Here is a 25,534-nt window from a genome sequence, read left to right as displayed (position 1 = left end):
CGACCATGAATCTCGCAAGTACCTAAAGGAGCAGATCAAGCTGAGCAAGAGACACACCAGATGGGTAGAGTTCATAGAAACCTTTCCATATGTGATCAAATATAAAAAGGTAAGGAAAACATAGTGGCCGATGCACTATCTAGAAGGTATGTTCTCTTAAACACACTTGATACTAAGTTGTTAGGTTTTGAACAACTTAAAAGTATATATGAAACTGATCCTCATTTTAAAGAAGCATACAGGTCGTGTGAGAAGTTTGCTGCTGGACATTACTTTAGGCAAGATGGTTTTCTTTTCTATGATAATCGTTTGTGTGTGCCTAACTGCTCTTTGAGAGACTTGTTTGTTAAGGAATCCCATGGAGGAAGTCTTATGGTGAATTTAGGTATTGCCAAGACTCTTAAGGTTTTGCAGGATCACTTCTATTGACCACGCATGAAAAGAGATGTGGAGAGAATCTGTGGGAGACGTGCAACATGTAAACAAGCTATGGATCACATACAAAAGGCCGTCTACTTCAGCAAATGCAAAGTTGTAACTCGGTATGTTCATGTCTGGCAGTTTTCTCCGGCTGTCGCTATATCATCCCCACAAGATATCAAAGAAGAAAACAGAACATAACCAGAGCTAAATTATTCTACTACCATACAATTAATTAAGAATCCTGAAGAAAACCTATATGTTTCTTTAGAGAAGATATATGGATGTCACATAGTGATCAGATTTGTAAGTGATCTAATGGAAGAGGGATTCAGATAGAATACCTGTTAGAGCACCCCCGTTGGAGTATCAAGAGGAGAGATTCACAAAGTCCCCAAAAAAGAAAATATAAAAAGCCTTTTGTTATGAACATGTATCACAAAAGCTCCCATGCTATGAATATGTATCAACACTGTTTCGCGGGCTCCACGCCATGTGGCGGTCCGCAAATGATTCGGCTATTTTTTTTTCTTTAAAGTCAAACGAAAAAAAATATATATATCAAAAATGCACATTGGGAATCGAGACTAGTGGAGTTTGTTGATGGGGGCGCTCTTAGTAGCAGGATCGAACTCTAAACATACAAGTAGAGTGTTTTATTAATCTTACAGCCTCCGATCACTTTATATCCACCGATGAACAAGATCATCCGGCCACCTAGCACCGTGACGCTGTAACCTCTCTTCAATGGCCCAGGGAAGGGAGGAATCTGTCCCAGTTTGTTCCCAGATCTGTCGAAAACTTCCCACTACACTTCTCTAACTGGCACGCTTTCCATTAGAATACACATAAACTCCTCCACCGTCCCGGTCAACTTTCGAACCACGGTGAAATGCTTGCTCCTGAGGAAGGTCTTCCATCGTCAGCAGACTTAAGAAATGACACGAAAATCTGAGCGCAGGATTCGTGATAGGCAGAGCGCCCCTACGTCGTCCGTCAAGCCCGGTATGATCGACGAGTACGACTCCATTTTACTTGATCTTCACGTCTTGGATTAATCGCTCATTGCATCAGTTGTTATGTTCTTTTTCTAACACCGTTCTAAACTACTGTTCAAAAATAATCATATTCAGCTGTTTACCTTTTAAAGATAAACACCAGTAGGGTTAGTTTACTTAATTGTGGTAGACAAGGTATGTAATATGAAATGATTCACCATTTGTATATTAATGTTTGCGAGCTCTAATTAAACCGACCCAGGTCAGGTTTCAAAACCAAATACACGATTTTGTTTGATTTGTAAATAAATTCAACGCTTCTAGTGTCCACAAACAAAAGATCATTTGTGTTTTTTTTTTTCTGAAAAAAAAGGATCCACAAACAAATGAAAGTGAACAAAATGTATCACCCAACGTGACCACACGATAGCTACTGTATCTAGACTCAAGACGAGGCACCTTTCTTTGACTTGGCAGCCAGCTGAGTCTCAGGCTGCAATTTATAAAAGCCAAAAGTGACCACATAAGAAACGCAGATCAAGTGAGAGTCAGGATTACAAAAAGGGTGGATTGAGCTTAATAAATACCTCTTTCTTCACAGACTCTTCCTTCTCTGACAAAATCAACTCAATGTGACATGGGTTTGACATGTATGCTGCAATAGAAAAAAAAAGTCAGGACAATGTGAGGAAACAAAAGTTGGAACACACAAGAAGTCTCATAGAGAACATACGATTGATTCTTCCATGGGCACGATATGTTCTCCGCCTCTGTTTTGCTGCTTGGTTAACTTGAATGTGAGAAATGAAAAGGGCATCAACATCCAAACCTTTGACCTGATAATCACCATACACTTTTTTTAGTAAACTAAAGCAAAATCAATACAAAAAAAAAAAAAAAAGAGGAGAAAACAGTAAAGAGTCAAAAGTCACCTCAGCATTGCTCTCAGCATTCTTGAGGAGATCAAGAACGAACTGAGCAGATTTGGCAGGCCAACGACCTTGACCGTTTGAATGTCTGTTCTTTGCTTGAGCAGTTCGTCCAACACCACGACAGAAACGTGTGAAGGGAATAGCTTGCTTGTGTGCTATCACATCTTCCAAGTACCTTTTCGCCTTGATCAGTGGCAGCTTCCGTATGGCATGCGCTGTTTCCCTAGTGTTCTGTTCACAATTTACAACAATTTTTTATTAAAAAAAACTTATCAGATTAACCCAAAATCTATTCTATTAATTTTGTTGTTTGACCAGTTGATAAAGGTTGTCCAACAATTATTTTTCGTAATACCTACCTTTTGATGTGATAACTGCATATAACAAAAATACATACGTAACCAACACATCACTTCGCCTAATAAGTTAATAACCACCACATCAATTCCCCTGATAACCACCTATAACTACGGACTAATAACCACCACCGACACGAACATAGGCTATTTCTTCTTCTACTATGGATCTAAAGGATCAATTGTGGGCGGATCACAAATTTGGTTCAACTATTTGAAAAATTGATTTATGGACACGGGTTATGAGTATTTTATTTCGAGTGGATGCGGGTTGGTAGATTTTGGATTGCGGGTATCCTCCGACTCGAAAAATATTTAAAAAAATAAAAAGAAAAAAGTAAACACTTTTTTAAAAGTATGGTAATTTAAAAAACCATTTTAAATTTTAAAAATATACTTTTTAATTAAATATATTTTATATTTTTATAATAATTAAATTAAATAATTATCTTTAAAAAACTTATAACTCACGGATAACCGCAAAATTAAATGGGGCGGGTGCCGGTACAAATTATTTGTTTGCGGGTTGTGCGGGTCATATTTGACCAAAACAAAATTGAAACCCGCGGGTTGGCGAGTTCGACCGGTAACCCATTCCTAACCGAGCGTATACCGAATCAATTTTTAAAATGTTATTATTTAGTAAAATATATTTTGATTAATATTAGAACACAAATATGATTACAAAGAAAAATAAAAATATAATCACAAAAAACACAAATATGAAAATTAAATTAAAAAATATATATATACCCGCCCTTGGGCGGGTCAAAATCTAGTAAGCATTAAAGGACATACAGTACACGGCGGTTAAGATGTTTAAGGTTTCAAAATGCAAACTTTTTTAACAAGTAAATGCATAATCATTTTAATGTATTATAACTCACTATTTTATATATTTTTACAACTAACTAAAACTGAATGATCAAAAAGCTAAAATGTACCATCATGAACTGAACCCATCAGATATTATAAGAAACGTAGGTTCACCCAAACACGATGACCAATTCGATTTTCCTGACATTTACGTGAACTCTGTTACATACAAAAAAAAAAAACAGAGCCCTGCTTTTTGCTAATCAGGTTTTGGTTCTAATCCCTGATAGAAAACCCTAATCATATTCATTTCTAAGATTCAACAATAAGCACAAGAAATTTTACCTTGAAGTGGACCCTGAGATCTGCTCCCCTTGCCTTGCAAGCTACAACAACATACCAACCGAAACGATTTCAATCACTCAGTAACAGTGTGAAGCTAGCTAGATAAAGAGTTAAAGAAAGTGTTCTTACATTTGGTCGAATTGTCCGGTTCTTGGGAGTACTTCACCTGAACAAAACCAAAAAAAAAAAAACACATATATTATTATAAATAAGCTAAGAAGATTGTAATTAGTGTGCTGGAAGCAATACCATGGCGGCCAAACGAGAAGAGAATCGGAGTTAGATGATGGTTTAGTTTATATATAATCTGGGAGACATGAAACCCTAAACGACGAGGTGTGTATGGGCCTTTTTGGGCCAATTTTCATCACTTTACTAATGGGCTTCTATAGTTAAGACGGTGATGTCAGAAGTATATAAAGAGAGGGTTAACAGGTATATAGGGCTTCGTTTTGCAGAGAGAGAGAGCGAGGATGAGTGGAGAAAACGACAACGGCGGTGCTAAGCGCAGGGGCTCGGTGAAGTGGTTTTCGACCGAGAAGGGGTTCGGTTTCATCACTCCCGAAGACAACGGCGAAGATCTCTTTGTTCACCAGTCCTCCATCAAATCTGACGGATACCGAAGCCTCGCTGAAGGAGAATCTGTCGAGTTCCTCGTTGAGGTCGACAACAGTGGCCGTTCCAAGGCCATCGAGGTGTCCGGACCCGACGGCGCTCCTGTCCAAGGTAGCAGCCGTGGTTCATCTGGAGGACGCGGAGGCTTTGGAGGTGATGGGTACGGAGGAAGAGGTGGAGGCCGTGGAGGTTACGGAGGAAGAGGTGGAGGCCGAGGAGGAGGAGGCGACTGCTACAAGTGTGGTGAGCCAGGTCACATGGCGAGAGAATGTTCCCAAGGTGGTGTAGGATACGGAGGTGGAGGCAGAGGAGGTGGCGGCGGTGGAGGAAGCTGCTACTCCTGTGGCGAATCTGGACATTTCTCCAGGGATTGTACTAGCGGTGGACGTTGAAACGGACCGCTTTACGCCGATTGGTAAGGCTGTGTCTCTTAGTATCTAACGGACAAGTCTTGTCGCTGCGTATTATCTCTTTTATTATCGCCTTTTTTGCTTATCACGACTGGATCTTTGTCGTTTTCTATTGTTTTGTTTTCCGTTGAACTCTTGGATGGTTTGAGATTATTAATTATTTTTGTTTTTTCTGCTATCTTATGGTTTGATGGTGTTTGCATGTGATTGATTCATTTCATATTTAACGCTGGTTTCAATCCATTTGTATTTATTTGATCGAATTACAATTGACAAACAGTGACTGTCATTATACTTTGAATGATCCATTAATGCTTAATTTGGTTTCGTCCTAAACGTTTTTTGGTTTAAGACATTTAACATTTGTTTGTTTTCTTGTGGGAAGTGGTGACCCATGACACAACCTTCTCAAATGCATTTTGTCCACTCTCATTTAGTAGACGATTATTCCTAGGAAAAAAACTTATTTTAACAACATATATAAACCGTTAGAATGTCTCTTACCCTGGGTAAGAGATACTACAATTGCTACAACATAGTCATCATCTTCCATAAAATTTCTGGGAGAAATTTTTCAAGTATGATGTAGTAATCAACACTATAGACTTTAATTTCTTATGATACACGTACCCTTTCAAACTATTCTGTTATAGACTAAGTTACTAGTATGGATCCCGTGCGCACAGACATACTCTTGCTTTAAACACACAAGTTTCAGTTGCATACTTTCATATAAATAAAATTATATGTGTAAAAGAACTTTTATTTATCATGAGAAGAAAAAAAATCATTGATACGGTTAGAACTGTTTAACCACTACATATATAATTAATTTAGGTTAGTTTAAAAAGTACATTGATCTTAATTACTCCCTCTGTTTTTGAAAGATACATATTCTAGACTTTTCACATATATTAAGAAATCATATTAAAAATGCATTGATTTTTATGAATAACAATTTTCCATAATCTTTAACCAATAAAAATCCAATAAACACAATTAATTTTCTTGAAGTTAACAAATTTTCATTAAATAATACATTGAAAAAGTAAAAAATGTATCTTTTTAAAACAAATTTTTTTCCTAGAACATGGATCTTTAAAAAACAGAGGGAGTATATCTCAATCTTGTTTGAAGCTTTTCTTTTTCTCTTCATTATGTCTTATTCTTCTTAAGTTTTCCTAACTCTTAGAGCATCTCCAATGTAAAACTCTATTTTTTTCTCCAAAATAGAGTAAAAGTGAATATATAGTAAAATTGTTCCAACCCTACTCCATTTTTCACTCCATAATAGAGTCATGAATAAACAAAAAATAGATTATTTCATTTATGGAGTAAATCTCAAAATTGAGTGAAATATAAATATAGAGTTGGGTTGGAGCATATATTACTCCATTTTCACTTTTACTCTATTTTGGAGTAAAAAATGGAGTTGGGTTGGAGATACCCTTAATATGTAACTGATGGTTTCTTTGCCTTTAAACGTTCAGTTTTCCAACCGCAAGCAAAAACAATATTACAACCAATTAGAACACAACAAAAAATCAACATGTATCAGAGAAACAATGCTTTGTGAAATAAAATCAAGAACTAAAAGATCAGAACATAACAATGAGAAAAATTAACTAATCAAAGTTTCTTTACTTTTTAGTTTGAGATTATGTAGTATTTTACTGTTATACCCTTCAAGGATAAAGGATGTCATAGATGATAAGATCACATCATACATTACTAATACATCAAATGCCGAGTTAATACTCGTATAGAAATGGTAATTGTAAAGCATACTTAAATTTACTAGAAATTTTTCCGGGCTACGCCCGGGGTAGTCGTATAACTTTTAGTTAGTTTTTAAAAATTCACACTTATGAACATAAGCCGTATATATGCTACAATCGACTTAAAACTATTAAATTGATAGAAATTTAAAAATTTGTCTTGTATCTAACAAATTTAAAATCATATATAGAATGATAAGTAAGATGAATAAAAACTAACAAACCTGGTTATGATCTAAATACATTTTAATTTTTTTGTGTTGTATAAAACGATATAAATTTACAACTGATTTAAATTTTGATTTTGACAAATTTAAAATCATGTATAGAATGATAAGTAAGATGAGTAAATACTAACAAAATCTGGTTAGGATTTAAATATATTTTGTTAATTTTTTTTTGTTTTGTAATAAAAAATATAAAATTCACAACTGATTTAAACTTTTTTGAATGTAGAATTATTGAGTTCTTATACCAAATTGAACAGTTTAATAATTGAAATAAATTGAATAAAAAATTAATCCAAACTTAAAAATAATATCATTGTCCAAACTAACCCAAACTAAAGAACAAACTTCTTAAACAAACCATTACCAAAACTTGATATTTAAGAATGCATACAGTTGTATGAACTTATAATCTTTCATGTGACAATGATTTGTAATAAAAAATATAAAATTCACAACTGATTTAAACTTTTTTGAATGTAGAATTATTGAGTTCTTATACCAAATTGAACAGTTTAATAATTGAAATAAATTGAATAAAAAATTAATCCAAACTTAAAAATAATATCATTGTCCAAACTAACCCAAACTAAAGAACAAACTTCTTAAACAAACCATTACCAAAACTTGATATTTAAGAATGCATACAGTTGTATGAACTTATAATCTTTCATGTGACAATGATTTGACCAGGGACCCCCCCCCCTCCTCTTTAGTTAGTCCCAACCTCTTTCTTGTCTTTAGTCAGCACTATATATCCTTTCTCAGTATGGATCCCATGATTTTTTAATCTTGGGCTTCATATAGAGAATGCACTCTGCAAGAAAAAGCAACTTTGATGCTAGTCAGTTCACCAAGTCTAGCATGTTAATACAAACACTACTCACTTCACCTCTATAGCTTAAGATAAGAGCCCACATTACTGTCACATGATCACATCTTTGTCCATTTGCCTGGTTAGAAGAAAACTCTTTTGTAGTAATTTCTGCAAACTTTTCAGTCTCATTTAAAGAAACATATGAACCATACACTTAGGCCAGCAAATCTGGAGGGAGGGAGAAACCAAAAAAGGAAAAGTGTTGCATGATCTTCTTGTAAGCCTTATTCGACGAAAAGTTGATGACTTATGCATAAAAGGGGTTTAATGAGAGGTTGGGATTCTCTTCTAAAATCGCAAACACCAATGATATCAAGTAGCATATTATATTCCTAAGTGTAAAAATGGAAATAAATTAATTTGCTTCAAGTTTGAGAATAGAATAGTCCCTTTGCTGAAGTTTCTTGACACTATTTCCTGCCACGGAAAATAACAAAATGAAGACCGAGCATCAAGGCCATCACTTATGATCTTCAGATCGCTTGGGAACTTCACCATTGCCTCGGAACGATCCATCTGGCTAGAGAAAACTTCCAAATTATAATACAGGAAGTCGAAAGTAGACGGATGCTCTGCCTCAAAAGAGCGTCATAACACATCTGATGTAGCAGAAGAATGAAGCAGCTCACTATATAAACTTGGTGAAGAGTATATTCAAAAATCAAAAAACCTTAATGACATGGGACTCCTTGTGACAGAACAAAAGTCGTAGTTGAAGACAGTAAGCCCTATAATGTGAAGAGACTCTAGAATTCTTCTTCAGGATCCAACTTGATTGTGTCCCCTCCGCTTGAGACTTTTTTTTCTCTTAAGATTTTCTCAGACTTCAGTTTTCTTTCCTCTGAACAGGCACTAAATATTCTGAACATGGCCTCTAGATACAATGTAGGGAATCATGAGATTTAGCTGCAACACAGATTAAAAATGAAACAAATCATTAATTCCATAAGCACTGCAATATCTAAAACACATAGACAGTAAAAACCTACTTTACCTCTTCTTCTTAACTTTCAGGCATCTAAGTCTACTGGTATTAACCCTTTTCCCATAATCGGCTGGAGGATCTCAGCAAGAACTCCCTAGAGAAACACAAAGGAAGTTAACTGATGGTACCAAAAAAAAAACAAAAACGAAATGATTCTTCTATCAATTGAAAACCATGTTACCTTGTCATATGGAAGTGTTTTCTCCGAGTACATGCCTCGCAACAATCAGATCTGAGATAACAACATAAGCTTTTCAAACAATCTCAAGTTGATACATTCATCCATGCTTTAGATGAAAATATCACGGAAGCAAATAAAGTTGGTAGCTTCAAGTAAACGAACACACCTCCTTGTGTCTTTGAATTTAGAGTGGTGAGCAAGAGCACTGGCGGCAATTTTGCACCACAGATAAATACGGGCTCTTTCGCCCCTGTTTAGAAATTATTAAGGTACGCATCACCGCATCCATAATGCAATCTGACGGAGACAGAAAAGTAAACAGAACTGAAAGTTAAATGCCAATGCCACTGAAATTTTCCGCGTCGGTGTCGTTTGTTATTAATTGCCGCAGCAATTGAAAAAGACGCCGATGATGCTTCACCAGCGTCCGTTTCGTTTGTGTGTAAGGCGTAATTATCCGACGCTGACGCTGGAAGCAGCGGTGATGAAAAGAACAGAGCTAATCTATAAATACTTCCGACTCATCACACGCAGCGCGTCTCATCCCTAGATTCTAAGGTCTAGCTGCTGTTCCCTGGAAACAAATGAATCAAAACTAGTGGGAGCAGATAAAAAAATAAGAAATCAAAATGAAGAATAACAAATTAGTTACGCCGTGAATAAGACAGTAGTGAAAGTCGTTAGATGGGAATAAAGATGAAAGTCAATTGTTAAAGGAATCTGGAGGTGCACTAAATCTCCTTTCTTCAAACGATTTCCACAACAAAAAAAATAGTTCATAAGAGTATATAAACACTGAGATCAGAGTTCGCTTCAAATTCTTTCGATGAATGGACATGAATCTGTCCAACTCAAACACCAGGCGGTTCTCTTCAAGCTAACTGAGTTGTGTATGAAACAGACGATGAGGCTGTGGTCGAGAACACATGAAATCTATCTGCTTTTGGTTGCAAATCAAGTTCACATTTACACAGCAACAGCTAAGTGAATCTCAAATCAAAAGCTATATAATTTACACAGGGTGAAGCGAAGAAGATAAATAGAATCTTACCATGACTACATGACCGTCTTATTTTTCTTGTAAAGCATCCTGAACCTGGAAATTTTCAGAAAGGGTTTAACAGAGAAGAGGCTGAGGAAGACGAAAAGTAAAGAGATAACTATGAATATATCTTCTATGTTTATCTTGTATTAGATTTATCCTTATCAGGATCTTGTACTAGCTAATATAGGATCTTATACTCTGTATATATACCGATGTCAATACTATGAATAAGGTACGCTTTCACATAATATTTCATGGTATCAGAGCTATAAGATTCTGACCTAATTTTTCTTCTCAAACTTTTTCTTCTACAATGGCTGATGTTAACTCAACTGCATCGACTAATACTTCTGCTACTACGACGCAAGCTATCAATGCTGTGTCTCCATACTACCTTCACCCCTCGGATAATCCAGGGGCTCTCATTACTTCTGTGTCGCTTACAAGTGATAACTACTCGGAGTGGTCAACCGAACTCCAAAATTCTCTTCAAGCTAAACATAAGACTGGTTTTATCGATGGCACAATACAGAAGCCTGAGACTGAACCAGATCTTACTCGCTGGCTGGCTGCTAACTCGATGATCGTTGGATGGATTAGAACGTCTATTGACTCCAAAGTTCGTTCAATTGTCACGTTTGTTCCTGAAGCTCATAAACTTTGGGAGACTTTGCGCTTACGCTTCTCTGTTAAAAACGGAACTAGGGTTCACCAACTACAAGATGCTATCACGAACTGCAAGCAAGATGGACAATCCGTCTTGGAGTACTACGGGAGATTAACGAAGCTATGGGAGGAGATTCAAAATCTCAAGACCATCCGCCCTTGTACCTGCGACGCTGCAGCAGACATAGAGAAGGAACGAGAAGACTCTCGTGTCCACAAGTTCTTATTCGGTCTCGATGATGCACGCTTCTCCTCCATACGATCTCGTATCACTGATGAAGAACCTCTACCAGATATAAATTCTGTGTATTCTCGTGTTATCCGTGAGGAACAGAATTTGATCTCCACCATGGCAAAAGAGCAACGAGCTGATGTCTTGGGATTCTCTGCAAAAACAGAACCGGTTAAAGATGCTACTACGACTTCTACTACTCAGGATACAACATCGTACCGTTCTCGAGATCCTAACCGTTTGTGCACACATTGTGGACGCACTGGTCACGAGAAATCTGAATGATTTCTACTTCATGGCTTTCCTGATTGGTATCAAGAACAGTTTCAACGGACAAACAACAACTCTTCTGGTCAATCGTCTCAAAACTATCGAGGCGGCAGAGGAGGACGTTCTGGTGGCAACAGGGGACGCGGTCGTGGTCGTGCATTGCATACTACATCTACTATCAACAACGATCAGATTGCGTCACTGATCACTCTTCTCCAGAACCAGCAATCCAATCTGTCTTCGGAACGTCTCTCGGGTAAAACTCATATTACTGATGATATTATCGATACAGGAGCCTCTCATCACATGACGGAGGATCTATCTTTGCTCCATGATATCTCGGATATACATCCATCATCAGTAACCTTCCCGAACGGCCAAGCTTCTCAGGCAACGAAGCAGGGTACCTTGCGGTTAAGCAAGGATTATGTTCTATATGATGTCTTATACGTGCCGGACTTCTATTGCACTTTGATTTCTGTCTCCAAGTTATTGAAACAGACTGGATGCATAGCAATCTTTACTGATACTTGTGTGTTTTACATGACCGTTTTTCGAGGACTCTGATTGGAGCAGGTGAAGAGCGTGAGGGGGTCTACTACTTTACGGGGGTCAAGGTCGCACGGGTCAATGCAGCAGCAACGTCGAAACCTTCTTCAGCGGTTCTGTGGCATCGTCGTCTTGGTCACCCTTCCTACAAAGTTCTATCTAATCTACCTGTGTTTGATAGTTTTAAAATAGATTCTAGTGCTTTTAGTCAGTGTGACATTTGTTTTCGAGCCAAACAGACTCGTACGGTTTTTCCTGATAGTATTAATAAAGCTGAGGCATCTTTTTCTCTTAAACATTGTGATGTTTGGGGCCCATATCGCACACCCTCCTCGTCAGGAGCAAACTATTTTCTTACTATCATTGATGATCACTCAAGAGCAGTATGGACATACTTGATGTTGGAAAAGTCTGAGGTTTCGAATTTACTTCAGAACTTTTGTGCTAGGCTGCAAAACAATTCAGACATGATGTCAAAGTCGTACGATCGGACAATGGCACTGAGTTTATGGTTCTCAAATCTTTCTTTCAGAAAAATGGTATACATCACCAGACATCCTGTGTTGAAACGCCACAACAAAATGGTCGTGTTGAAAGGAAACACAGGCATACACTTAATATCGCACGAGCTTGTCTATTTCAGGGACGCTTACCAGTGGAGTTTTGGGGTGAAAGCATTATGACCGCTGCGCATATTATCAATCGTACACCATCACCATTACTGGATGGCAAGTCACCGTATGAAGTCCTTCATGGCAAGCCACCTGCGTTTGATCTTCTTTGTGTCTTTGGGTGCCTTTGTTTTGCTCATCGTCGTGCTCGCAACAAGGATAAATTCAGTGACCGCAGTCGCAAATGCATCTTTGTGGGGTATCTGTTTGGTATGAAAGGGTGGAGACTGTTTGATATAGAACGCAACGAATTCTTTGTTAGTCGTGATGTTACTTTCTTTGAGGAGCAGTTTCCAGGAGTTACTGATACATCATATGTCTCTCCTCCGGTTATGCAGACTACTGAACCTATTGATGATTGGCTTGATCCGGTTCTTGACTTAAGGGGGAGTACTCTTCCTCCGGCTGTGGAACCATCGCTTCCTGTTACTACTATGACTCCTGCACCTTCTCCTTCTACCACTTCTTTGGAACACCCGGTTGTGCCAGTTGATGCTCTCTCGGGTGACACACCACCAGTACCTGTCTCTACTACAGTGCCGTCAGTACCTTCTGTACCAGTTCTAGCTTCTTCTCCTGATATAGAACCACCAGGGCCCTCATCTCCAGGTCTACTTGAAGTTCTTGGCAGAGGACAGATAACTAAGAAACCGTCTATACTTCTCAAGAACTTTATTACACACGCCTCTACGACTATGACCCCCCCCCCCTCACGATCTCTCACTCTCTGATTCTAGTCCTTTGACAACAGCTCCAGGTAAGACACCGTATCCTATTGCTAACTTCTTATCTACTTCTGCCTTTAATGCCAAACATCGGGTTTTTCTTGTGACTATTACTACTGAGTCTGTTCCTAGGACTTATGCTGAGGCCGTACGAGACCCACGGTGCTATGAAAACTGAGATCGTTGCTTTGGAATCTCAACATTCGTGGGATGTCACGACACTACCTCCAGGCAAGAAAGCTATCGGCTGTCAATGGCTATATTCCAACAAATACAACTCGGATGGAACGGTTGAGAGGCCTAAGGCACGCCTAGTTTCTAGGGGTAATCGGCAGACAGCAGGTATTGATTATAAAGACACGTTTGCACCTGTTGCAAAAATGAATATAGTCCGGTTCCTACTTGCGGTTTCGGCAGCTCAACGTTGGGAGATCCATCAGATGGATGTTCACAATGCATTTCTACATGGAGACCTTGAGGAAGAAATTTATATGCAGCTGCCTCAGGGGTTCAAAACTGACAAACCTAATCAAGTGTGTCAACTTCGGAAGTCTCTGTACGGATTAAAACAAGCACCTCGCTGCTGGTTTGCTAAGCTTAGCAAAGCTCTTCTTGCGTTCGGCTTCACACAGAGTCGTGAAGATTACTTGCTATTCTCCTATGTCAATCTCGACAAGAATGTGTGCCTTCACATTTTGGTATATGTTGATGATTTTATAATCGCCGGTAATGACATCTCTATTCTACAACGCTTCAAGAACTACCTCCACAAGTGCTTTAAGATGAAAGATTTAGGGAAGCTTAAGTACTTTATTGGATTGGAAGTTGCAAGGGGACCAGAGGGAATCTTTTTATCTCGGCGGAAGTATACACTGGATATTATCACTGAGTGTGGTCTTTTTGGTGCTAAACCTTCTTCTACGCCGACAGAGCTCAATGCAAAGTTGGTTCCGGCTGATAAGTCTAACTCTCATACTTTACTTGCGGACCCTTTGCCTTATCGTCGCTTGGTTGGGCGCCTGATCTATCTGTCCTTTACTCGACCTGATTTGAGTTACATTATTCATATCCTCTCTCAGTTCATGCAAAAACCACTGGAAGCTCACTGGTCTGCGGCTCTTAGGGTCGTACGTTATCTTAAAGGAACTCCCGACCAAGGGATCATGCTTAAGGCTGACTGTAATATGCATATCTCGGCATATTGCGATGCCGACTGGTCTTCCTGTCCGACTTCTCGTCGCTCGTTGAGTGCTTACGTGGTCTTCCTTGGGGATTCTCTTGTTTCCTGGCGTACTAAGAAGCAGCGAACTGTGTCGCGTTCTTCAGCTGAGTCAGAGTACAGGGCTATGGCTGATACTACTTGTGAACTAAAATGGCTGAAGAAACTTATATTGATGCTCGGTTTTTCACATGATCAGCCTATCACTATGCATTGTGATAGTAAGTCTGCTATTCATATTACTACCAATCCGGTGTTTCACGAACGCACCAAACATGTGGAAATGATTGTCACACTACAAGAGATGCTGTTAAAGACAAGTTCCTCCGCCTGCAGCATATTTCTACTAAAGAACAGCCAGCTGATCTTCTTACTAAAGCTCTTCCTACACCTACGTTTCAGCACTTATTGTTCAAGTTAGGCATTCGGAACATTTCATTGCCAACTTGAGGGGGAGTAAAGAGATAACTATGAATATATCTTCTATGTTTATCATGTATTAGATTTATCCTTATCAGGATCTTGTACTAGCTAATATAGGATCTTATACTCTGTATATATACCGATGTCAATACTATGAATAAGGTACGCTTTCACATAATATTTCAAAAAGACATGATTTCATATTAATAGTTTTGCTTTTTCAGTGGAAGTTTTGGATTTTGGTTAAATCAAAGATTAGAGATAGCAATTTATATAGGAGGAGGAGGCCAGAGGGAGGTGGAACGCAAGAACGAAGAAAAGAAAAAGCAATTTAGATTTGGGCGTTCCAAAAGAATTAATTGAATTTTTTTGTTGTTGTTTGTGATGACATGGCAATTTGATATGTTGTGAATTTTTGTGCTGAGATGGATAGAGCATCTTTATCAGTATATTTCAATGCATCTTAGAGCATTATAATAAAAGAAAAAATTGAATAAGTGATGAGAATGTATATTTTGAGTTCTACACAAGAAGCATTTTGGGTAGGTTTTCCCACTTATCATACTACTAATTATTATTAAACTTTACCTTTTATATTATTTTATTAATTTCTTATACCTAAGCTATATCCTTCAATTTATACCATTAAAGATGCTCTAAGAGCTCTAGTTTAAGAGCTTTTAATATAGTTCTGATATGTTTAATGGATAGTGGCACATTAGTTTGACAAACACACAGAAGAAAAAATGAAGATAATGAATTTTCCAAATTTGAAGATTTTCCAACAATTCTTATATACATTTTCAAGAATGAAGGTTTTTAAAATGTTATCTTAAAGAATAAAAGAATTAGAGAATTTCTCACTGAATAACTGAAATATATATTTTTGAATAACTGAAACATTAAAATTATAGAAAATGTATTAACGTTCTACGTAGTATTTCAAGGGTGTTTTGAATCTACATTTTGCTGTAAACCATTTTGCACATTAGAAAAACAATTCAGCAATATAATAATTCTTTTGGTAGTTAATTAATAGAAGCCTTTTTTACCTTGAATCAAAACTCATTGGTCATATAGAATCACAGCTACCTCCTACTTTATTCATCTCTTCCCTTTTTAACTGAGTTTTATCATGATATATCTTTGCACGGATGAATCTCCAGCAATTCAGATACACCATATCTACTATTTCTCGAATCTTCTTATCCCTAAATAGGTTGTGGATGAAGTAATATAGTGCCCCTCCAAAGACAACAAAATTGTACAACGGAGTAAAACAGCGTCACTAGGGAGAATTTGTTGCTGAATCTGTTTACTCCAATGTTTTAAAAACCGACTCGGACACTGAACCGGACGACTTACCAGGTCACTGGGTCACTGGGTCGACCACGGGTGAACCGCATGTTAATAAACGGATTAATTTTATTTTATAATAATATATTAGCTATGAAAATAAAAATATAGAAATTAAAATTAATTTTTCTAAATGTTTTTTAAAACATAAAATAATAGTTTGGATATGTATACAGTTTATGTTTAAAAAACATTTAGAAAATGTTTAACTTTACTTTTTATATTTTATTTTCATTTGATATACAACATATAAAAAATAGTTTAGACTATTTAAAAAAATATCTAACTAGTTAAGAGTTATGACATTTAAAAAATAAAAAATAAAATTTATAAATATTTATGTCTAATGTGAATAATAAATTCAACTTTAAATCCAAAATAAACCAAAAGTAAAACAAATATTGTAATAAATTGTAAATAACAAAAATAAACTAACACCAAACACACATCAACTAATTTTGGTCTCTCTACCATAGTTCACTTCATTTTCTTTCGGTGGCATAGTGAGTTTATTTTTGTAATCACAAATAAAATAGTGTAATTGGTATTATGTATGATTAAAATCAGAAAGTTTAATCTAAATTGTAAAACTTATCAACAAAACAATATACACAGTACTTAGAACACATAAAACCTAATACTAGATATTTATAATAAACAATAATAAAAAAAAAGAAGAAGAATAAATAGATATAAAATCAGTAGAGATCAGCGGAGGAAGAAGAAGGCGGCAAAAAAAAACTAAAAGAAACCTAACTTTTTAATTGGAAATTTAGAATATAAAACAGAATATTAAACATAATTAAAAACTTAAAAATTATCTATTGGTTCAACCTGTGGTTCAACCGGTACCGGGTTTCAGGTTTTGGTGGGGTTTTGCGAGTTTTTGCTGGTTTTTAAATTTTGGGTTTTTCACAAAACCCACACCGGATTTATCTCGGGTCACCGGGTCTACCGGTTCAACCGCGGGTCCGGGTCGGGTTTCAAAACACTGGTTTACTCGGAAAAACAGAACCGGCAAGCTAATCTAATTATGTCAACTTAAAGTTTAAAATATACGAAAATGAGCTAATATATTTGTGTCAACTTTAAAATATACGAAAATGAGCTAATCTAATTATCTAAAAAAAATATTTGCCTAAAATAATCATAAAACAAAATTTAAACTTTATATACATATTTTAATTCAAAATAATAATTTAAAGTTTATTTATATCAAAAATTGATTTAAAATATACATATTCAAAAAATTATTTTTACTACAATATTTCCAATAACATTAAAAATGTTTTCAATATATGTGATTCAAAATATAATATATGTGATTATTTATATGATAGTACGTATAAAATACTATTAATTATATGTTTGATGTGTTTTAAAGGAAAAAATAGATTGTGAATTAGGGGTGGATGTTCGGATATCCATTTGGATTCGGTTTAGGTCTGTTTGGGTTTCGGGTTTCCGGGTTTCCGGGGTCAAATATCTCAGTCTCATTCGGATATTTCTAAATTTTGGTTTGGATTCGATTCGGATCTTTGCGGGTTTGTTCAGGTTCGGATGACCCATTTAAATTCATTAGATATTTTAAATTTCTCAAAATATATAAATAAAATAAAATATTACATATAAATTTGAATAACATATAGCAGAATACCTGAACTGAACATATAAATTGATTTAATTTAAATATTTGGATAGAGAATCAATAATTATGTTAAGTATTTTTGGTGATTTGAGTATACTTTAACTGTTTTAGATATTTACAATTGACTATTTATATATATTTTCAATTATTTAAACCAACTTATAAGTACCATATATATTCTGGATATTTTTATATATATACAGGTATATAAATCTATTTCGAATACATTCAAGTATCTAAAATACTTTGGTTCGGATCGGATTCGATTTCAGTTCTCTAAATACCAAAATTTTGATATTTAATCAATTTTGGTTTGGGTTCTGTACTTCTTTTTGGATCGGGATAGGTTCGATTTTGTTAGATTCAGATTTTTTGCCCAACTCTAATATTGACATGAAAAATAACATATTCTATAAAAATATACCCCCGCACGGACGTGCAGGTCAAAATCTAATTAAAATTATAAAAATGTATTAACGTGCTCATCAACGTAGTATTTCGGGGGTTTTTGAATCTACATTTTACTGTAAAGCATTTTGCACAGTAGGAAAACAATTCAACAATATAATTCTTTTGGTGGTTAATTAATAAAAGCCTTTTTACCTTGTATTAAAACCCATTGGTCATATAGAATCACGGCTGCCTCATATATTACTCATCCTTTTCCTTTTAACTGAGTTTTATCATGATGTCTCTTTGCACGGATGAATCTCCAGAAATTCAGATACACCATATCTGCTATTTCTCGAATCTTTTTAGCCCTAAACAGGTTGTGGATAAAGTAATATAGTGTCCCTCCAAAGACAACAAAATTCTACAACGGAGTAAGACAGCGTCACTAGGGAGAATTGGTTGCTGAATCAGTTTACTCAGGAAAACAGAACCAGCAAGCTCATAACATCTTTACGGACCCAATTTGATAGGTTATTGAAACTGAAGAAGAGGGAGAAGATGTGAGTTCCGCTGCCGTTTGTCTGTAAGATTCAAATTTATAGAAACTGTTAAAAAAGGTCTCTGGACGAAAGAGGTGGATCGTGGAGAGTAGGATGTTTCCAGAAACCATAGTCTTTTTTTTTCTTTTTGAGGAAGAAACCATTGTCTACAATTCATTTTTCAAAACATTAATTTTATTTTATTTAATTAAATATAATTTAGACAGAAATCTCACCTTCAAAGACAATTTATAAATTAACATGGCTTAATTTTTTTGAGAAAAAATTGGAATTGGATAGTTAATATTTAGAGTGATTTTTTTCAAAATCGTATAAGAAGTGCATAATTAGGTAACTAAACAATTTAATTATGTGTGGGGATCAGATTCTGTCCACGTGATGTTACAATTACCAAACTAACCTCGTGATGGTTTGGTTTCGCGGTTTAGAGTAGGCGGTATTTAGGTAGTAAGCTAAAGCGGTTTTACTTTTTAATTGGGGGGGTAGTAATGATTGCGCTATTCCCCATCTATTTTACGTGTGTCTGATCGTGTATCACGAACCAGTAGAAACAGAAGAAAATCTGACACAGCGGCTGCATGGCCAGAAAGATCAAAAAAGATATTGGGCTGCATGCGAAAAGTTTTTTTGGGGGAAGGTTTCGAAAAGATGAACTCGAGGTTTGTGTATAAAAGGGAGCTAAACCGTGAGCTTGTACTCACATTTCAGAAAGCAAAAAAGAAGGTGATTATTCCTGACACAATAAATGTCCTTTTCTCTGTCGTTAGAATGTTCTTCTCACCTGAAAAAAATTTGTTTCCTTTCTGTTTTGGATTCTCCTTGATGACAGTATTTAATTCCTTGTCATCATCGATATAAAAGAAGTCCATTGCACCTGCATTTATTTTGTTTCTTTCATGTTTGATCCGTTACTTCTGGTATTTAATATGTAATCATCACCATGTTCTTGTATTTGCATTTATTTCGATTTGTTCTTGTCTCGCTCTTGTTTACTCCGTAGATGCTGGAATTAACTTTTAGAAACATCATTGATCACTCAGCACAAAACGGCGATTAGCAACCAAATGATATCATATCTTTTGTTTTTTTTACTGAGTACTTGCATCACACAACATATCTTTTGTTAAGAACTAGATGCATGCAGTTTATTTCTTTGTTGATATAACGACGCATGCAATCATCACCATGTTCTTGTATTCGCATTTATTTTTTTTCATTCATGTCTCGCTCTTTATTTACTCCGTAGATGCTGGACTTAACATTGACAAACATCGTTGATCACTCAGCAAAAAATGCCGGTTAACATGCAATTGATAACATATCTTTTGTTTTTTTTTGAACTTAACATGACTTTTGTTAAGAAATCGATGCATTCAATTTATGTCTTTGTTGATATCTCGAAGCATGCAATTTATTTCTTTGTGGATATATCGATGCATGCAGTTTATACATGCTAAATATATTGTGTGGTTCGCTGTGTCCGGTTTTGGCGAGGACAATGGAAGAAGAGTGGGGAAGAGGAGTGGGAGTTCATGACGCATCCAGAAGATGTAGGCTACAGGGTGGTCGTTTATGAGACTGTGAGCTACGATACGCTTGACCAGATTATCAGACAGCGCTACGGTCTCAGCTAGTATACACCCCTTGTCATTTCTCACCGACTTCCTAATTGGATGCTCGGTCCACTAGGTAACCGGACACCGCAAACGACAATCTCAAGCACAGCTGTATTGTCTTGGTTTCTCCATACGAGAACTTGGGTGAATGACCTTCCTATGCTAATAACGATGGGTCGAAAAGACGTTGCTGAATACGAGTTTCACACTCGTACTAATTTTGCAATAGGCAATACATCGTATGTCTTTGATCACACAGCAAACGAGAACTCAAGAGCCGCTTACGAAAGTAAATTTATAAACCCTTTAGAAAGTAGTATCAATTGGCTACTTAAAATTTTCTGATGCATGTATAATATTTGTTTTATGTTGCAACAGGTTTAGTCTTTGGAAACCGTGCAGCACAAACTGACCGTGTCATGAATGCTTTATTTCCAGAGGACAGCTTGCGTCTATTCCATCGAGTTTCCTTGGAGATGGCTTTCGCAGACAACTTCCTCGCTAATCAAAACGGAGGAGTGCAGCCAGTGAGAGAGGTCATCGAACTTGACGACAATGACACTGAAATGGGTGAAGGAGCCCAAGGAAATGCGACTCCTGGTGAGTTGTGCATCTATGTATCATAGTTAGCGCGGTAATAATTATTATTGTAATGTATGGATTTATTTTTAGCCGGTTATCTTAAGTTAATTATCAAATTCTTTTTTTTGTTGAAGGTGTAACCGCTCTTGGTAGCGTAGTCGGTGGCCTTGTCGGGGAAGGGGAAGCCCCACCAATAATATGAGATGTTGGTATGGACATGCCGACACTTGGAGAACAACTAATTGCGCAGCCACCACCCACAGAGGGACTCCAGAATTGTATTTGCGAATAATTGTTAACTGGTTAATTAATTTTATAATCATGTAATCGAATATGTTTAGCTGGTTATCTCAACTTAATAGACATTTTCTCTTTTTTTTTTAAATAAAGGTGTAACCGGGATAGGTACCAACGTCGTTGGACCTATTACTGAAGTAGGTGCGCCGCCAATATTATGGGAAGTCGGTATGGACATGACTTCGATGGTTGAGCATGCAAGAGCGCAGCCACCGCCAACCGAGGGACTTGATGATGGTATGATGTTTTGGAACCGTATAGCGAATGAATGTCTGGCTGACGGCGGAGGCTAATGTACCCATGAATGATAATGTTGGGTCGGTCGTGAGAAATACAAATTTGAATAACATACAACATAATACCTGAACTTAACATATAAATTGATTTTATTTAAATATTTGGATAGAGAATCAATAATTATGTTAAGTATTTTTGGTGATTTGAGTATACTTTAACTATTTTAGATATTTACGTTTGACTATTTATATATATTTTCAATTATTTAAACAAACTTATAAGTACTATATATATTCTGGATATTTTTTTATATATATAGGTATATAAATCTATTTCGAATACATTCAAGTACTTCGGTTCGGATCGGATTCGATTTCAGTTCTCTAAATACCAAAATTTTGATATTTAATCAATTTTGGTTTGGGTTCTGTACTTCTTTTTGGATCGGGATAGGTTCGATTTTGTTAGATTCACATTTTTTGCCCAACTCTAATATTGACATAAAAAATAACATATTTTATAAAAATATACCCCGCACGGACGTGCAGGTCAAAATTTAATTAAAATTATAAAAAATGTATTAACGTGCTCATCAACGTAGTATTTCAAGGGTGTTTTGAATCTATATTTTACTGTAAAGCATTTTGCACAGTAGGAAAACAATTCAACAATATAATTCTTTTGGTGGTTAATTAATAAAAGCCTTTTTACCTTGTATCAAAATCATTGGTCATATAGAATCACGGCTGCCTCCTATCTTACTCATCCCTTCCCTTTTAACTGAGTTTTATCATGATGTCTCTTTGCACGGATGAATCTCCAGAAATTCAGATACACCATATCTGCTATTTCTCGAATATTTTTAGCCCTAAACAGGTTGTGGATAAAGTAATATAGTGTCCCTCCAAAGACAACAAAATTCTACAACGGAGTAAGACAGCGTCACTGGGGAGAATTGGTTGCTGAATCAGTTTACTCGGAAAAACAGAACCAGCAAGCTCATAACATCTTTACGGACCCAATTTGATAGGTTATTGAAACTGAAGAAGAGGGAGAAGATGTGAGTTCCGCTGCCGTTTGTCTTTAAGATTCAAATTTATAGAAACTGTTAAAACACTACAAGAAAACATATTATTTACCAGGGTGCATTTCGTTGTAAATTCGTTGTAAAAGGGGGATTACGACGAATTTACCTCGAAACGCGATTCATTGTTAATCGTCCGTCGTAAAAGAAGATTCGTCGTAAACGCCACGTAACGGTTACGAGGTAATGATTTCGTCGTAAAGGAGAAGGAAAGTATTCGTCGTAGTGTCCACGTAAAGCCTCGTTGTAAGTAACTCGTAAAGATTCGTCGTAAAGGAGTTGTAAATAATTCGATGTCAAATACACGTAAAATTTCGATGTAAATTCGTTGTAAAATTTACGACGACTTTACATCTCCGTCGTTGTAAACTCGATGTAATTGTTTACATCGTATTTACGAGGTCTTCGATGTAAATTCGTTGTAAACTTTACGACGAATTTACATCGTTGTTTTATTTATTATATTAATTATATTAATTTCATTTATTATTTTATTTTTATTTATAATAAAATTGGAAATTATAAAAATTAAAATTTCAAATAATAAAGAAACAATTGTTTAGAAAATAAATATTCCATAAATAAAATTTAAGTTTTAATATTTTATAAAACGAAATTATAAAAATAAAAATCTACGGGAGCGATACATCATCAAAGTAGTTGGTCCCGCTCGGTCCCTCTCCGCTCGTTCCCCCTCCCACTGGATCGGTAGAATCGGGATCCCGTTGTTGCATCCCGAGAGCTTCTCGTCTGGCCGCCAACGCTCTCTGCATGGTCGGGTTCCCCATCGCCATAATATCTAACAGGTTCTCGAGAGAGTCTAAACGCTCCTGCTGGGTATCCAATCGAGCCTGCATCTGAGAAGTCTCTTGGGCCCGTCTAGAAGAGTAAGACGAAGTCGCCCTTGCGACTTCGTTGACAGAACCGATTCCCACCGTCCAGCCCTTCTTTCTTGGAGCGACCTACAAAAAATAATATTAAATAGTTAATATTGTTGAAATAGTAAAATTAATTTAAACTAGCTTTTAAATTTTACCTCCTCGAAGATCCTGTCCGTCGTCAATTTGACGGGTAATCCATCCGGAGACTGCTGGGTGAGTTGCGTCTCCCGCTCATCAACCCGAGCAGCCACAGTGTTGAAGAGCTTCTCGGATGCAGGATCAACAAAAGTCCCGTCCGGTTTGGTGTGAGTCATCTTGAAAAGGTCGGACAAAGATGGCATGACTCCGGTCTTCTCAAACTACAAAAACCAATAATAAAATATTAAATATTGAAATTCAAATTCAAATTTATTAATAAAATAAATATTACAACTAAAACTTACAGCGTCGAGACGGATCCCGGCATGAGGTTTTTGCCCGGTGGTATGAAGCATAGGCAAATTCCCGTCTTTATCCTTGGTCCTACGGGAAGCGGAGCAGGAGTTGGCCTTCCGGATTGAGCTGGGTAGCTTCCAAAAGGCGATGAGGCCATCCCATACATCCTTGGTGACCCCAGTGGGCTTCCCGTCATAGCCGTAGATCTCCCACTTATCCTTCCAATCCGAGACCGTGTTGGTAAGGCGAGTCTTCGCCTTTGCCTCGAATTCCTTCTTCACCATTTCGGTGATTCCTAAGGACCAATTCCACCTTTGCTGAAACAAACAAAATCATGAAACCATTAATAATTAATAATTAATAATTAATAAAAATAATAAAATTAAATATTAAAAAGAAAATTGAAAAATTACCGCAAACTGTTTAAACCAAGTGGTCTTGACGTGATCTGGAGTCAAGCTCCAGTTTGGATAAGCTCCGTCTAAGTATCCCTTCATCGTCTTTGAAACGCTCCGGGAAACACGGTTGTTGGCCCCAAACCTGCAAATTGAACCAACTTGTTAATAAAATATATAAAAATGATTTGAAAATTTTAAATTATAAATTTACTTACCAATAAGTACCCGGCAGTCTATCTGGGTCCAAAACGTCCATACCCTCCCGTCCAGGCGCGGAAAGCAAATCCTCCACCGTATATCTTGCGTATGGTGCATGAGGAGGCACCCGCAAGTCTGGATGAACTTCTGGCCCTGGAATGGGCTCCTGCGGAGCTGCTGGTGGAGGAGGTGGAGCCATCTGAGCTGCTGGTGGCGGAGGTGGAGCCATGTGAGGTGCGGGAGGAGGACTCCAAACTCTCTGAGATGTCTGAGAGTCCGGAATGGCATCAGAAGATGCTCGGCCGCCGAAAGAAGAAGACGTCCCGACACCGTCGCCAAACATCTCCTCATAAGTCGGTGGTGGTTTTTTCCTAGGAGCCATGATCTACATTATTTAAAAAAAATAATTAAAAATCACAACACCATTAATTAATTATTTTTAAAAAAATTCTCTATACTAACCACCTAAACTAATTCCCTAAACTAATTCCCTAAACTAATTCTCTAAACTAATTCCCTATACTAACCACCTAAACTAATTATAAAAAAAAAACTAACTAGAGAGAGAGAGAGGAGTTACCTTAGAGAGAGAGAGAGTTTTGTGAGGAATGAACGAGGAAGCCTCGTTCAGAGGTGTTGCATATATAAAGAAAACACGTTCCTCGTAAATTCGTCGTAATTTTACGAGGAATATACCAGGCCCGCGTTTTTGGGTTTACGAGGAAAGTACCAGGCCCGCTATTTTGGTTACGAGGAAAGTACCAGGCCCGTGTTTCAGTTTACGACGAATTTACAAGGACACGTGCTTTCAGGAATTACGAGGAATTTACCAGGCCCGCTATTTTGGTTTACGCGGAAAGTACCAGGCCCGTGTTTCTATTTACGACGAATTTACATGGACACGTGCTTTCAGGAATTACGACGAAAGTACCAGGCCTGCATTTTTTTCTTTACGACGTGTTTACAACGACTCTTTGAAACCACAAATCAAATCCCTAAACTCCGATTCATGGTTTACAACGAAGGTACGACGAACCTAAACTTTACGAGGAAAGTACCAGGCCCGCGTTTTTTTTACAACGAAATTACAACGAAATATGTGAAACCCC

At 36.8% G+C, this 25,534-nt stretch overlaps 2 protein-coding genes, 1 long non-coding RNA gene and 1 other non-coding gene across 8 annotated transcripts; 1 reads left to right on the top strand and 3 right to left on the bottom strand.

Annotated features, from left to right (window-relative positions):
• Window positions 1-1,783: 1,783 nt before the first annotated feature.
• Window positions 1,784-4,166, bottom strand: LOC108857717 (60S ribosomal protein L17-1). The gene is made up of 7 exons (XM_018631730.2): window positions 4,117-4,166; window positions 3,997-4,033; window positions 3,868-3,908; window positions 2,351-2,581; window positions 2,152-2,254; window positions 2,006-2,073; window positions 1,784-1,911 (listed from the first exon to the last, which is right to left on the bottom strand). The coding sequence occupies exons 1-7, from the start codon at window positions 4,117-4,119 to the stop codon at window positions 1,864-1,866; spliced, it is 531 nt and encodes a 176-aa protein (XP_018487232.1). The 5' UTR covers window positions 4,120-4,166; the 3' UTR covers window positions 1,784-1,863.
• On the bottom strand, window positions 3,643-3,781 carry LOC130495376 (small nucleolar RNA snoR74). The gene has a single exon (XR_008934647.1). It is a non-coding gene; the product is annotated as a small nucleolar RNA snoR74 (small nucleolar RNA).
• Window positions 4,167-4,299: 133 nt separating the features above from the next.
• LOC108857516 (cold shock protein 2) lies at window positions 4,300-5,070 on the top strand. The gene has a single exon (XM_018631508.2). The coding sequence runs from the start codon at window positions 4,341-4,343 to the stop codon at window positions 4,872-4,874; it is 534 nt and encodes a 177-aa protein (XP_018487010.1). The 5' UTR covers window positions 4,300-4,340; the 3' UTR covers window positions 4,875-5,070.
• A 2,629-nt stretch (window positions 5,071-7,699) lies between these two features.
• Window positions 7,700-10,165, bottom strand: LOC108856767 (uncharacterized). 5 transcript variants are annotated; one of them, XR_008934486.1, is made up of 5 exons: window positions 9,107-10,165; window positions 8,941-8,991; window positions 8,769-8,853; window positions 7,790-8,680; window positions 7,700-7,714 (listed from the first exon to the last, which is right to left on the bottom strand). It is a non-coding gene; the product is annotated as an uncharacterized LOC108856767 (long non-coding RNA). The 5 variants fall into 5 exon arrangements; XR_008934488.1 differs by lacking the exon at window positions 7,700-7,714 and having other exon boundaries at window positions 8,022-8,373; window positions 8,445-8,680; window positions 9,107-10,158; XR_008934485.1 differs by lacking the exon at window positions 7,700-7,714 and having other exon boundaries at window positions 8,380-8,680; window positions 9,107-9,880; window positions 9,992-10,159.
• Between the last annotated feature and the right edge of the window lie 15,369 nt (window positions 10,166-25,534).

The sequence above is a fragment of the Raphanus sativus genome, chromosome 5, assembly GCF_000801105.2.
Source record: "Raphanus sativus cultivar WK10039 chromosome 5, ASM80110v3, whole genome shotgun sequence".
NCBI lineage: Eukaryota > Viridiplantae > Streptophyta > Magnoliopsida > Brassicales > Brassicaceae > Raphanus > Raphanus sativus.
The sequence above is the reverse complement of the archived record's forward strand: the minus strand, read 5'-3'. Positions and strand labels throughout refer to the sequence as shown.